General features: G+C 39.0%; 1 protein-coding gene across 1 annotated transcript in view; it reads left to right on the forward strand.

Moving 5' to 3' along the window:
* EYS (eyes shut homolog) overlaps positions 1-15141 on the forward strand; it is a 1008942-nt gene that overhangs the window by 232811 nt on the left and 760990 nt on the right. Inside the window, exon 11 of the mRNA XM_052781811.1 lies at positions 3412-3665. Within this exon, the coding sequence (XP_052637771.1) occupies positions 3412-3665 (254 nt within the window). The remainder of the gene's footprint in view (positions 1-3411; positions 3666-15141) is intronic.

The following is a 15141-nucleotide window of genomic DNA, read 5'->3' on the forward strand; positions in this document are numbered from 1 at the left end:
AAATTACATTTATAAGGCATTTATTGAACTTCTAGATCCTATCACCTCTAAACCTCAGTCTGGATTATAAACAATAAATGAATGATTCTTAGATGTTTTAATCCTCAACACACAGTAAGAAATTAACTTGTTATTAAGAGGACTAGAATACTCTAGCATTAATGTATGCATCTGGCAAATGCTAACAGAACAAAACTGCTTTCTGCACCATTAGTTTGTAGTTTTACATTCTCTTGGGCCACTGCCACAGATTTGGGCTTGACTAGCTGGGTAAGTCAGCTGCTTTGTTTCACATGACATGAAGGTCCAGTTTTAAAGCTATTTTCTAATCATGTTTGCACTGAACAAAAGAAACTACAACAGCTTCTGTATATTCAAGAAAGCAGTAACCTACACTTAATAGCTAAACCAAGAAAACTTTTCACACTGAAGTGACAAGAGAAAACTTCATGATTTTGTTTTAGTTTTCCTGAGCAATAATATTAAATGAAGAGTCTAAAAAAATCAGAGCTTACTTTATCTGCTGCAGAAGATGAGCACTGAAAAAAACGATACTCCTAACATCATTGCTTGTAGTATGAAATCAGAAGCAAGAAACTGAAACTAGATTATCTATTACATCTGTTTCTGTGTAGTTCTTCTGTGGTCTCTGAAGATAAGCTATACAACTAGTAATAATAAAGAAATGATAGAAAATTCCTTCTCTTTTTCCTCTCTTTCTTGTTAAGGAGAGCTGTAATTAAATATTCTAGTCAATATTATTAATAAGAGCCACGTTTTCAAAGAATGATTGAATAGTTGCATTTTCACAATGCACACACTAATCATTACCAAAAAAATGTATTTTTTGACTACATAATAGTTAACCAAGGAAACGAAGTGGTTAACTGCACCAGAAAAATTAGTATGACTGTTTGTTTCCATACTGAAGTTTTACTGTTGGTGAATTCAGAAACTGTGCAGCTGAAGGTAACTAAAGTGCATGTGCTTTGCATGTTTATGTATAATGAAATTTCATGCAAATCAACGTTTACATTTAGCTGTAAAGCAACTGTATGAAGTGATTTTTGTGAACTTCATTCCTTTAAAAAGTGAGAAACAGAATCAACTTGAGCTCTCAAGAGGAAGGGCAAGACTTCTCCTTTGCAAAGGAGTGACTGAGGCTAGAAGAGAGAAAACAGTAGCTATACCTACTTGAGTAGGTACTGCAGTGCAGTAGAAATGGTTCTGTAAAGCAAAAATTGTGGTGCTGAAGAACTCACAGCCATACTATACAAGATATGGAGGGCTTACTTCAAGCAAGCTCAGTTTTGGTCCATGGACTAAAAGCCCATTAGCAGCTGGTGTGCGTTAGTTGTACTCCAAGGAGCACATCTGCTGATTTAGTTTCAACTGAAATAAATCAATTTTACATGCTCTGATACTGCTCTGCAATGGGATACAAAACACTGCAGTTTGGAAGAGCCAGGAAATTCATCATAAAAGTTTTCTCCTCTTCTGATCTAAAACAGTTATACAGCTGCACCTTGAGACACGAGGGAGCACAAAGTCAGGCCTCAGGTATTATAAAAAATTTCCTAGGGATCAAGAAGACACAAAGTTAACAAAAGTCTGACTGGGAAGCCTGGCCCTTCCTGCAAGGAGCCAGTGGAAAGGAAAGAAGCTGATATTTGTTTATATACATATAAAAAATAATAATTGTGCCTCAATCACTTGGTGATTTTGTTGTTTAAAGAATTAACCATTTCATTTTCAAATAGTACCTGGCTTTTCCATAGATTAAAAGCCTTTTAATTATAAGAAAATTACTAAACCATCTCTAAACTCAGTCCACTGTAGAGTTCCACATAACAAACAGTATCTCCTTATAGAGATACCTTCTTTACTGTAAGCTTCTTTTAGTCACAACATGAAAAGGAAAAATCACCTAATATTCTATGTGCTCTGAAGCTACTCTTGAACTTGCAGAGCTGCACTAATGTCCACAGATTACCCTGGCAGGAAAAAAAAAAGAAAAAATCTAATTGGACTAAACACTAGGAGCTATGCATTTTATACATATCCCTTTTCCCTCTTCCTTTTTCTTCAGAAGTATTTCGTTAGTGTTATGATAGATGGAGCTCCCACAGTATTCTGCCCTTCTTCATATCTAGTCTGTACATAGACAAAGTTCTTTGGTCTTTCAAATTCTCTCTTGCCAAGAAGAATTGCAGGTAAAATTAGAGCCTAACTGAACAGAGAACGAAGTATACCAGTGAGGGATATGGTTATAACTTCCTTAGTCCAAAAGTTATATTGCAAAAAGCTTTGGTGAAATGTCATTCAAAATAGCTACCATCATGCTATCTTTTATAGGATCCTTTCTGTACACAGAACTTACATGGGGTCTTTTTCCTACTGTCTTACAAATATCCTGTTGGAAATTTGATGGGGATATGAAAATATCTAAGTGGAAATTTCCACAAGTCTAACATAAAAATGCAGGAATAATAAGCAAGGACTGAAGCAAACAGCCACATGAACATTCGCTTCTGTTAAAAAAAAAGAAATATCCTTTCTGCCGGATGGATCAGTAGGGAAAATTGCTATAATCAAGGCTTCCTTAACATGTTAGTTCTTTCCAGCTTCTAGATAACATCTCTATGGATCAAGAATATGTAAGATTATTGTAAGATTGTCTCCTCCCATGTGAGGAGACCTCTGGACATGATAAGGAGAGGATCAAAGAAAATATTGCCAAGTACAAGGGATGTGGATCAGCTATGAGATAATCCAGCTTTGTTTTCATTCACACATTTAAAAAAAGGGGGGCGGGAGAAAAGGAAGCATGAAAAAGTCATCTCCAGTCTTATATAATTTATAAGTCATTCTATATTGTGGGGAAAAATATCCTGCTCAATTTCTATAAAATTGTATAGATTGGGGTTTTTTTTCAGTTACAGACAGAAATTGCAAACTTTGTTTCTAATGAAAAAGCATTTTTATACTGATTTTATGTCCAGAGCCAGCAGGATGTAATATTGTTTTTTCTCTTAGTGATACTGTAGCAAGCAACTAATAATTTTTAGAAAAGAAATTCTTAAAATTAATAATACTCACAGTTTATATCAGTTTTCTATTTGAATATTGTCATTAGAAGCTTGATATTAAAAGCTATATAGCTACTAGTTTATCCCATCTAAACAGCTAAGACTTCGATTGTTGTGCAATTCCATTTAATTATTGCAAGCAGTCTCTGAAACAAAGTTACTTAGTGACTAATTAAAGGTAAAGAAAGAAGATTGAAAAAAATTGTAATTAATTTGTGAGTAATTCAAAGTGAAAATATTGTTAACATTATTAGTCATTATTGACCTATATATTCAAGGCTGGTGGTTTTGTTTTGTTTTTCTCCTCTCATTTCAAAACCAGGTGCATATGTCCCCTTGGTTACACTGGCACATTTTGTGAACATGATGTAGACAATTGCATTGGAAACCAGTGCTCTGAATACGGTTTCTGCCAGGACCACTTGCATAATTACAGCTGTAACTGTGTGCCTGGATATGAAGGACCCTTCTGTGAAGTTGAAATTAATGAATGCTCAAGTTCACCTTGTAAAAATGGAGCTACCTGTATAGATTTAATTGGCCACTTTTCATGTCATTGTGCTGCTGGGTTCAAAGGTAAGTTTTCTCTTTTGAAGTGCCTTGTACTACAGATGCGATTGTCCAATTCCGTGTAAGCGATGTTTATATGATGTTCAATAACACTTATCTATATATATATATATTTGTCTGTTTGTATGACGTACGAGTTTTAACTGCATTTTCATGGAAACTCTTAGATTGTGTCTCCAAATTGTTGCTCAGCTGACCTTCCCTCCCCTCCACTGAACGTACAATTCTGAGCATGAGTTTTGATGCCATTTGCAAAAAAATTGATCAAGTTCCAAAACACAATTTTAATTGTATTATTTTAATTTCACTGTTAAGCAGTCTTGGGTGTCATGGATTTAGACATACACAGGCTGAGAAGAACAAATGTTTTGGTAGAGAACAGGAAAATCTAAGCATGAGGAGGAATGAGATCAGCAGTATCATTTCTCTGCATGTATGGAATATAAACAGCTACATTTCAGTGAGTTGTTCAGACTTCCCTTCTACTCAGGGGACACAGGGCATCTGCTTATCTTAGACATCTGGTCTAGGATATCTCATCCTGTAGATTTCTGCATTAGGTTAGATGAATCCCACAAAAGCTGATAACATGGTTCCTTTTTGTCCAAAATTTTGGTTTTGTGTGAATACCCTGATACTCAGACTATGCCTGGGAGGCAGAAGATAATTTTGAATTCAGCAATACTGAAGTGTTGCATTCCCAGCCTTTAGTCTATATCATCGAGCACAAGCATTAATGCTCTGAATACTTCTCTACCTTTATTGACAATCTGTGATATACTACCACTAAGACAGACAAAAATAAATAGTATAGTATGCACAGCGTCATCTGTACTAACTAATCATTAATTGACAGCCTATTCTTCCAAGTTGCTGAGGACTCTTGCTCCAGTTCAGGGAACATGCGCAATACTAGAATTCTAAGACCCAGTTAAACCACTGAGATAACACATGTATTTGAATATTTCTGGGTCACTACCAAAGTGCTGAGCTGTTCAGTAATTATGACTTCAGTGCTAATTTTTCATTATAAATTCTGGCTAGCTACACTGTTAACATTTCAGCACTAACATTTTTAATTTCAAATATGTTTATATTCATTTACATATATACACACATTTTTGTATGTGATATACATTTGGAGATTTGTTGTCCTCAGTTTGAGTTGAGTATATAATTTCTTGGTCATTTGAATACACATTTAATAAAAGATGCCATTTCCTTTTCATGCTCATTTATTAATAAAAGTGAAAGAAAACAGAGGATTGTCCCTGAGGTGGCCTAAAATCCATTAAGATAGCACAACTGAACGTCTGGCCACAAGCGAAGAGAAAAAAATACTTGGCTTACCTAAACAAAATCTAACATATTTCCATTTCACTGCTGAAACTTCAACCCTTATTTTGTACTTTGCTGGTCTTCATGAGGGACTTCAACCACCCCAATATCTACTGCAGGGAAAATACAGTGGGGTATAAGATCTGCTTGGAAGAGTCCCATGGGATAAAGCCCTGGAGGAAAGAGGGGCCTAAGAAAGTCTATCACCTCCTCCAAGATCAAGAGAAGTTCACCTCAAAGAGCAGGAGGTCAGGCAAAAATGCCAGGAGGCCTGCATGGATGATCCAGGAGCTCCTGGCCAAGCTCAAACACAAAATGAAGGATACAGAGGGTAGAAGCAAGGCCAGGTAACCCGGGAGGAAATGCAGAGACATAATCTGAGCATGCAGGGATCAGGTTAGGAAAGCCAAAGCCCAAATGCAGTTGAATCTGACAAGGGATGTGAAAGACAACAAGAAGGGCTTCTACAAGTACTTAGGTGACAAAGGGAAGAATAGGGAAAATACGGGCCCATTGCTCAATGAGTTGGGACCTTGATGATGCTGGACACCGAAAAGTTTGAGGTACTGAATGCTGCCTTTGCCTCAGTCTGTACTAGTAAGACTGTCCTTCAGAAATCCAACAATGTGGAGACCAAAGGGAAAGTCTGGAGCAAGGAAGATGTACCCTTGGTGGGGGAGGCTCAGGTCGGGAAATATTTAGGCAAACTGGATATACATAAGTCCATGGGCCCTGATGGGTTGCACCCACAAATTCTGCAGGAGCTGGCAGATGTCATTGCGAGGTCACTGTCGATAAACTTCAACTGATCATGGTGATTAGGAAAAGTGCCTGAAGACTGGAGGAGAGAAAATGTCACTCCTATCTTCAAGAAGGGCAAAAAGGAAGACCTGAGGAACTACAGGCATGTCAGCCTCTCCTGCATCCTTATGAAGGTGATGGAGCAGCTAAACCTGGAAACCAAGAATGACAAGAAAATCATCTGGAGTAGTCAACATGGTTTCACCAAGGGTTAATGTTGTGGTTTAACCCCAGCCAGCAACTAAGCACCACCCAGCCACTCACTCACCTCCCTCACAGTGGGATGGGGGAGAGAATCGGAAGGGTACAAGTGAGAAAACTCGTGGGCTGACGTAAAGACAGTTTAATAGGGAAAGCTAAAGCCACGCACACAAGCAAAGCAAACCCAGGAATCCATTCCCCACCTCCCACGGGCAGGCGGGTGTTCAGCCATCTCCAGGACAGCAGGGCTCCAGCATGCCGAGCGGTCCCTTGGGAAGACAAACGCCATCACTCCCAACGTCCCCCCTGCCTTCTTCTTCCCCCAGCTTTACACGCCGAGCATGACGTCCTCTGGTGTGGGATGTCCCGGGGGTCAGTCGGGGTCAGCTGTCCCAGCTGTGTCCCCTCCCGACTCCTTGTGCCCCCCCAGCCTCCTCGCTGGTGGGGTGGGGGGAGAAGCAGAACAGCCCTTGGCTCTGGGCAAGCCCTGCTCAGCAGGAACCAAAACGTCCCTGGGCTATCAGCACTGTTTCCAGCACAAATCCAAAACAAAGCCCCATACCAGCTACCATGAAGAAAATTAACTCTATCCCAGCCAAAACCAGCACAGTCATGCTTGACCAACTTGATAATGTTCTACAATGAAATAACTGGCTTGGTAGATGCAGGGAGAGAAGTGTCTATTGTCTACCTTGACATTAGCAAGGCTTTTGGAACTGTTTCCAACAATATCCTCATGAAAAAGCTGATGAAGTATGGGCTGGATGAGCAGACAGTGAGATGAATTGAAAACTGGATGAACAACCAGGCCCAGAGGGTGGTGATCAGTGGGTCTAGTCCTGTTTAACATCTTCATTAACGATCTGGCTGACGGGGCAGAATGTACCTTCAGCAAGTTTGCTGATGACAGAAAACTGGGAGGAGTGGCTGATCCATCAGAGGGTCATGCTGCCATCCAGAGCAACCTCGACAGGCTGGAGAAATGGGCTGACATTAACCTCATAAAGTTCAAGAAAGAGAAGTGCCAAGTCTGCACCTGGGGAGGAATAACCCCAAGTACCAGTACATGCTGGGGGCTGATCAGCTGGAAAGCAGCTTTGCAGAGAAGAACCTGGGGGTCCTGGTGGACATCAGGTTGAAGTGAAGGGCCACTAAGGTGACTAAGGGACTGGAGCATCTCTCCTATGAGGAAAGACTGAGGGAGCTGAGACTGTTCAGCCTAGAGAAGGCTCCAGAGGGGGGTGGATCTCATCAATGTATATAAATACCTGAAGGGAGAGTGCAAAGAAGATGGAGGTGGGTTTTTTTCAGTGGTGCCCAGTGACAGGACCAGATGCAGTGGGAAAACTGAAACACAGGAGGTACTGTCTGAACATCAGGAAATATTTTTTTGCTGTGAGGGTGACTGAACACTGGCACGGGTTGCCCAGGGAGGTTGTGGAGTCTCCATCCGTAGAGATATTCAAAAGCCATCTGGCTTTCAAAAGCCATCTGGGAAACTGGCTCTAGGTGTTCCTGCTCGAGCAGGGGGTTTGGACGAGATGACCTCCAGAGGTCACTTCCAACCTCAACCATTCTGTGACTCTGTGAACATGAGGACTTGCTTGTATAAATGATATATTACTGGAAAATACTCTTTTTTTATTTTATCACCCAATAAGGTACTATACAATAGCATTCCCATAGAAGCAAATTCAAAAAAAAGAAATTTCACAGTATTACTCATTTAGTGTAACTTGTTATCACATATACTGAATATATTGAATTCTGATTTTTCAGAGAGTATAAACCACAAACAATTAATAAAACGCTGTTTAAGCTTATAAAAATGTTATCACTACCCTAGCAATTCCATTTTCATAGAGTCTCTGAGGGTTTATGATCCTGGGATATTTTCCAGCACAGAACAGATTTGAAGTTTAGTCATAACTGCATGTTATGAATCAGTAAAGAGTATCTCAGTGTAATACTAAAAACCCCACACTTATTCTTCTATAATTTCTTTGTGTGTGTGTGTTTATTATGTCATTTATCTGTAATTCAACTTCTTTACATATCCAGATGTACTTCATTTTTCTTCATAAATAGTAAATTCACTTTCAGATGAGATATCAAAGGCAATAGTAAATAAACTAAAGAGTAAAACAGAAGTTATTGTTGCTCAGGACTCTGTACGTCTTTGGGGAACTTTCATACTTTGTGTACTAGGATTCATAGATTTGCAAATAAGCCGTGAGTTCCCAGTCACCAAGTTGGTTTCTCTCCTGCTAATAAATGAATCCCTGGGTACTCTTAGATATAACATTAGAATCAGTTTTTAATTTCAGAAGCAGAATTTTACACAGACAACTCATAGCCATCTCCTCTGCCTAGATGATTGATCGATCTGATGTCTATAAGCATTTCTCAAATGCTTTACATTCTATTAGCTAGGGACCTCTTAGCCACTGCAATGGGATTTGTCAACATGAACAGCATGATCTGATTTCGTAAAAAAACAAGTTCATAAAAAATCCAAGGCTTGGGTATTTGCACAGTAAAAACAAATACTTTATAACATCATGTACCACAGTCTTTCCTTTTGAACCGTAAACTGTAGATGTGCAGAGTACTCTCCACTGCCTACAAGAGAATTTGGCCTATGTCAAACTTGGGAGTTTGCAGTATGATCTTTAAAAATTGAGTAAGTAATTTTTTCAATAAAATTATCCCATCCTTTTGATCATGTGATGACCCTCTATATTGCCCTCTCCTGGCTCAGTTCTCCGAACATCTGTTCACCTTCAAAGTCATTCCCAGTTTATCCCTTCTTCCGTATCTTTGCATTAACTCTATCTCAAAAGATCAGTGTTCAGCATCAAATGATTCCAGCTTTCACAATGACTGGCATTTCTAAACAAATACCACTGTGCTTCATTTCTGGTTTAAAAGAAGCTCTTCCTGGAAATATTTGAAAAAATGCTGTCTTTATCCAAACACATCTTTCATTAAAACTCTTGTTTCTTTAGATGCCTACAAAAATGTGAAGACAGCTGCTGAGAACTCTAAGTAGATAGGCAATACTGCCTCACTGCTTTCTCTTGAGGGTTTGTATCTGTATGATATTGACTGTATAGTTAAGATTTGGAAAATCTTTTTATTCTGAATACATACTGTATCTCACAGTAGTAAGATACTGATCCATCATTTCTTTACAAATGTGTAAGTAACATATAACAATATTAAGGCTCATCACCAATGTAGGCCTTCCAGAGGCTTTTTGAGTTTGACATTAATATATTCTATATATGATACTCTTCAGTATTCTCTCTTCAGCGTTCCTCTTTTTGTCCAAAAGAGGAAAATGACACATGAGCATTTTTAATATCATCCTGTTACTTTAAATTTCTGTGCTTTGTTTTCACTCCACAAATACATCAGACAAGTCCACGTAACATTTGGAGTCTATCTGAGGAAGTATTTAAGTGTTTGTACTTTCAGTAAGTTATTCAATGGTTTTAAATCGTTTGGATGTTTTTTAAATAGTTTCACCCTTCTGTGATAGATGTGAACAGTACATCCATGATGCCAATAAGAAAAACAAATCTTGAAGGAAAATACACAAAGTTGTGTGAAAACCAATCCTTTTCAACACAAGTAAGTTTGGGAACGCTTAACCCCTTGCACAAACAAAGTCTAGAACAGCTGAGGGACGCACTAACACGTAAGGAAGACTGACCCTGTTAGGAGGGAGCAGCAAGAGCAAGGCTGCTCCACGAGGGGAGCCACAAAGCAGGGTCCACGGGTAAGCCCAGCGCCCAAACAGGGCGGGCAGAGCCAGGGGCTGGTCAGAGGGTCCCTCACGAGCCCCAGCCGTCGCAAGCGATGGACCACGTCCAGGGTCCGTCCGCGGGAGCGAGTTAGAAGCAGCAGGAGACAGGACCAGAGACAAAGCTGTAACGTATAGGCAAGGGGTCCGTACAAAGAAAAAAATTGCTTACAGTGTGGGCTGGAGACCGTTCTGGAGAGAGGGCCAGAGGCAGGACTGGAGACAGGCACATCTACAGAAAAGCTCAGAGCAGATCTGGGTGCCTACAGCTGAGTAGGGCTGAGCTGAAACGGAGCTGTGGGCGATGGGCAGGGTGTGGGGAAGGTCCCAGGTGGACCTGCTCAGGGCAATTAGGGCCTATTAGCGTTCTCAGGGCCTCCGTATCTGCTTCTTTTAGCAGGGTCACCTGAAATCATGCCATTATTATTTCTGCTGCACGAAGGCAGGCAACCGGGTTGGGTTGGTTTGTTGGCAGGCCCATTCTGCGTTCGAAACACCCGCTCCCATTTCCACTCACACGGTTCCTATCTCACTGGGGCGAGGCCGTCCCGCTCGACGTCTCCACTGCTAACGGGGCTGGTCTGGGTGAGGGGCTCCGGCCGTGGGGCAGCGCAGCCTCTGCGGGGGCTCTGGCCGGCTTTTTCCGCTGGGGCAGACCGCTCGTCCTTGGCAGCCCGTGCCGTTGGCCGTGCCTCCCGCCGAGAGGGATGAGCTCACAGGCTTTGTCTAAAACTCTTTCGGAGAAGCTGAGCCAGTGAAGTGGTTTAAGAAAGCATCATGTAAATCACGTTCAATCTGGAATAAGTGTTCACAGAAAGGGGTAGGCTAGACAAAGTAAATAAATAAAAAAATGAAATCGTTTTGGGGTTTTAACTGCTGCAATTTCTCACACGGAAGAGACCTTGAATAAAAGCAAAATTGACCAGGTGTATAGAACACCAGAGTTGAGAAAGGGAAATGTCAGTTAAGTTCACTAAGGCCACACCTGGACTGTCTGTCTTGCTTTTCCATAACTGCATCTTCTGCAAAGTAAGCAGAAATGTTACTCAGGCTGATACCTCCTTTATCTAACACAATAACTTATGTTGCTTAGAAAGCAACAAAATTACACCATTTGTTCTCAGGTACATGACTTGAATGCTTTATATTTACATACATTTTACAGAATGGTGGACAGTAAGGCAGGAGTGTTGTGAAGACAGCCTTCAAATATATTGTTACTGCTTTGGATGCTAGCTGCACTTTAAAAAACCCTCTTGTTCTTTTCAGCAGGACTTCAGTAAGATTACATTAAGTAGAATTTTAAATCATTTGCTTTTCATCTGATCTGGGATTAGAAAGATTCAGCTTATGTCCTGAAGTAATATTTCCTCAAGTCAGGAGTTTTAGTTAAAAAAAATATTCTTGGACATCCTTTTATTAGTTGTGGTCATTCTGTCTGCCTTTGCATTGTCAAACTTTATATTTGATTATGCCTATAAAACAAAAGTTGGTATAAACAGTATGTAAATGAAACTTTGTATTTGGATATTTTTGCATGTGTTTTGTAATTTAGACAGGGATCTTTACAGTAGTAGTGGCAATTAATAAGAGATACTTATATATAATATGTATTACATTGAGAAAATAAGCTCTCAAATCGATTCCAGTTTTATTCTAATGTCTGAATATTATATTTGAGAATGATACAAAGTTAAACGTATTCTGATATCAAAACAAAAATCAGTTTTGTGGATATTCTGCAAAATATAAAAACAGTTCAATTAGTTCAGATGAAGTGTGAAGTTAAGCTCTTTAAGCAGAAATAAAACACCCAAAGTTTGAACCACTGAAAGGTGTAAACTTTCAATCTAGTGATCTTACCGAGTTGCTCTTATTTTTGAAGTGAAGGAATATTCAACGAGGCTTCATCCATTATATTTATGAAAAGGAATGTTTCTTTGTTGCTTTTGATCTCCAGTTATATTTACCTGAGAACTTCAGAACATCTCCATTTGTTAAAATAGCATGATTTTTTTAAACAGAGTAAGTTCCATCAGTAACACTGGTGGAGGACTAAATATCTTTGCCAAATTTTTTAGCATGCACCTACTCAGGTCCTTAGGCTCTTCTCAAGACTTTTTTGCTCCTGTAGAATAATCTGTCTCTTGTGTATCATTGATGTGCCTGTAGAAAATGTTGCTGTTAAACGTCAGGCCATGCAATTTGCAAGAGTGACAGACTTTCCTAAGGAGCTGTAATTATTTGTTATATATTTTAAGAACACTGCAATTTTACACAGGATAAAACACACTATAGGGTTAATAGAAGTAGAATTGGCTCATGATCATTTTTAACATTCTCTTTGTACTTCAGAATTTGGTGACACGATCCCTGTAAATTGTTTAGGAATTCAGACTATAAGCTATGATTTATTACATAACTAATTAAATATTACGTTTTACTACTAATTATGTTTGGATGTCTTGTATTAATGTTAACCTTAAAAGTGTAAACCCAGAAAATATTTATATTAACATACTTTGATGTTGAAAGTAATTTGTAGCCAATTAGTGTTTTTTATCTGATGTTCAGAGAAGGTTCTCATCATCCATTTCAAATGTGCAGTTGAGATTAGCTGCATACTGAAAAAAAAAGGCTTCTTTGTACGTGTCCAGCTTTTATCGTGTCTCTAATACTCAGAAAATATGGTCTCACAGTAGCTTCATAGAGTCTTTGATTCTCTCTGAAATATTTAAAAAATACTGTCCATATATTGCCTTTGTACTCTGAGGGCATGAATTCTTAAATTTCCCTAGCAACTGTTTGTAAAAAGTTTTGGGACATGCCTTTTGTCAGATGCAACTCCTAGTTTAATGGCACTCCATGTTACGGCACGTAACCGGAAGAGCTAGTTATTGTCTACAGTACACAAAAAGCAATTACCTTTATTTTCACTGCATGTGCATTTGATTGGCATAAATTGCACTAAAACGTGAAGGCTTTTCCAAGTTTCAACATGATTCATAGGCAAAAAAATGCTATTCTCCTAGCCTTTTCTGAGATGTACAGAATTACCAAAACTGCACTGTTAACTTTTAGATGAAAAATAATATCAGGCTTTCATATCCGTGAATAGTATCTTTTTCAGTGGCTAGACAGCAAAATTAGAAGGAAAACAAAAGTGATCTTGAAGGAATGGTAACAGAGATGCATAGAAACTAAAGTCTTAGCTGTGTATGTCGACAATACTGCAAGCTTGTCAGGAAAAAAACTGATCTGTATTTAATGTGTTAACAGCATTTTCAACTGAAATACTTCAGGAAGTTTGGCACCTTTCTAAATCATTCTGCAAGTACTGTTAGCTAGCACAACTTGTAAATCAGTCAGTGGTTTTCACAAATATTTTCATCAGTTATGAGAAAGGTATTCTCAGTGCTTGATAATTCAGATGAGGCTGAGTGGCATGTAATTGCTTCTTTGTCAGCTGAAGTAATTTAGCTGTAATAGCAGCATCCAGCATAAAATCAGCACCTTTGTTATCAGAGCAGGGAATTTTTTTCCCATTTCCTTGTTCTCCTAAATGAAGAATGGAATTCATACACATCTAGCATAGCCATAGGTAAATAAAAGCAAAATACCTGAAACCAGATAGTTTTCTGTTAAATAAGTACAGCGTGTATACCTCTACTGTACAGCATTAGTTTGTACATTTGGGATTAATTGTCTAAATTGGAACTAAATCTTTTAATCTAGGGAGTGTTGCAATATAGATTACAACATTAAGAAAATACATTAAGAAAAACTGTACTCATGTACAAAATAATGGGGGTTAGTGGTATGATATCAGAAATGAAATTCAGTTTCTGATGCCACTTCTTAGCTATACCTTATAGCAGATATTTATTTTTTTCCAAATGAAGATGCAAAATAAATTATCTTTGTCTACATCTTTCCTTATATTAGAATCATGGAATGAATTAGAGAATCACAGAATGGTTTGGGGAAGGGACCTTAAAGACCATCTAGTTCCAACCCCCCTGCGTTAGAGGCGTTAGGTTTCCCCTTTTCCAGTCAGTGGGAACTTCCCCGGACTGCCACGACTTCTCAAATATGATGGATAGTGGCTTAGCCACCTCATCTGCCAGTTCCCTCAGGACCTGTAGATTCATCTCATCGGTTCCCACGGACTTCTGCACCTTCAGGTTCCTTAGATGCTCTTGAACCTGATCTTCTCCTACCGTGGGCGGTTCTTTTGACAGAATCATTATGCTTCCTGCCAGACTTGGAATGGGAGAATGGCTTTGACTCCTTTCTCATCTTTCCTACACACAATCGGGTTTTGTCACTACTCCTCAACACAGCTAAAGCTCCAACATTCATCTCATGCCCCAAATTCCTCTAGCCTTCATTATTGCATCATCGTCTCAGGACTCCCCCGGTGTTGTATCTTTTCATAGAGTTCAGTCAAAACATGGCCACAGAATTAACCCTTTGATCAGGTGTCATTTTGCTTTTGAATTCCTCGAAGGGTTCACCTTGCCCAGTACATGCTATTTTTTGTTCCTTTTTGGAAATACTCCTCAGCTGACAGCTGCCTTCTGTGTCTTTGTTCTTTTCTCTTATTTCCTACCATCCCATCAGGATTTCCAGCCTGAATGACCAATTTATGGTACTGTTATAAAACTTTTGCAACTGTTTCTGCTTATTGTCCATTTCTATTCCCTAAGGACTATTTTCTTGAGCCTGAATACAGGATATCGTATATTGCATTAGATACTGACATTTAGGGAACTAAATTTCACCCTAAATGCTCAGTTTTAAAGCATAGAACTGTAGTCAGAAGCCTACATATAGTTGACTCATTTTCCTGCTGAATGCCACACCAAATTTCCTATCCCAAAAAGAAAAGAAAATCAAAGGAGGTGGATAAGAACAGTTCACAAGGAATTGTAGTTACAGCCATGTCTTAAAATTATGGTACTACCCAGTTCAGTAAGATACCTTTGCTGCCTTAGATTCAAGAGGAAAACAGAGCCATCTTCACAAAAATGCAGTAAGAAGTTCAGAAATTGTGGATATCATGAGTAAATGAAGATTATATCATTCCATTATTTCCCTCAGAGTTGCATTTGCTTTATTTTCACCTTTTATTTATTAGGAGTACACAACAACTCAAGGGAGGTGAAAGAATCTGTTTCAAGGAGGTTTTCTTGTACATGCTGCAGCTTACCCATGGCTTGTGGCCAGATGATTTACTCCTAGAGGAAACTCTGTTTGCGCTACTCTCCACTTGTCTATGCAGAAGGAGGGAACAGATGCCAACGCATTTCCATTTATCTTCCTCAAAAGAGA

The sequence above is a fragment of the Harpia harpyja genome, chromosome 3 (genome assembly GCF_026419915.1).
Source record: "Harpia harpyja isolate bHarHar1 chromosome 3, bHarHar1 primary haplotype, whole genome shotgun sequence".
In the NCBI taxonomy this organism is placed as follows: Eukaryota; Metazoa; Chordata; class Aves; order Accipitriformes; family Accipitridae; genus Harpia; species Harpia harpyja.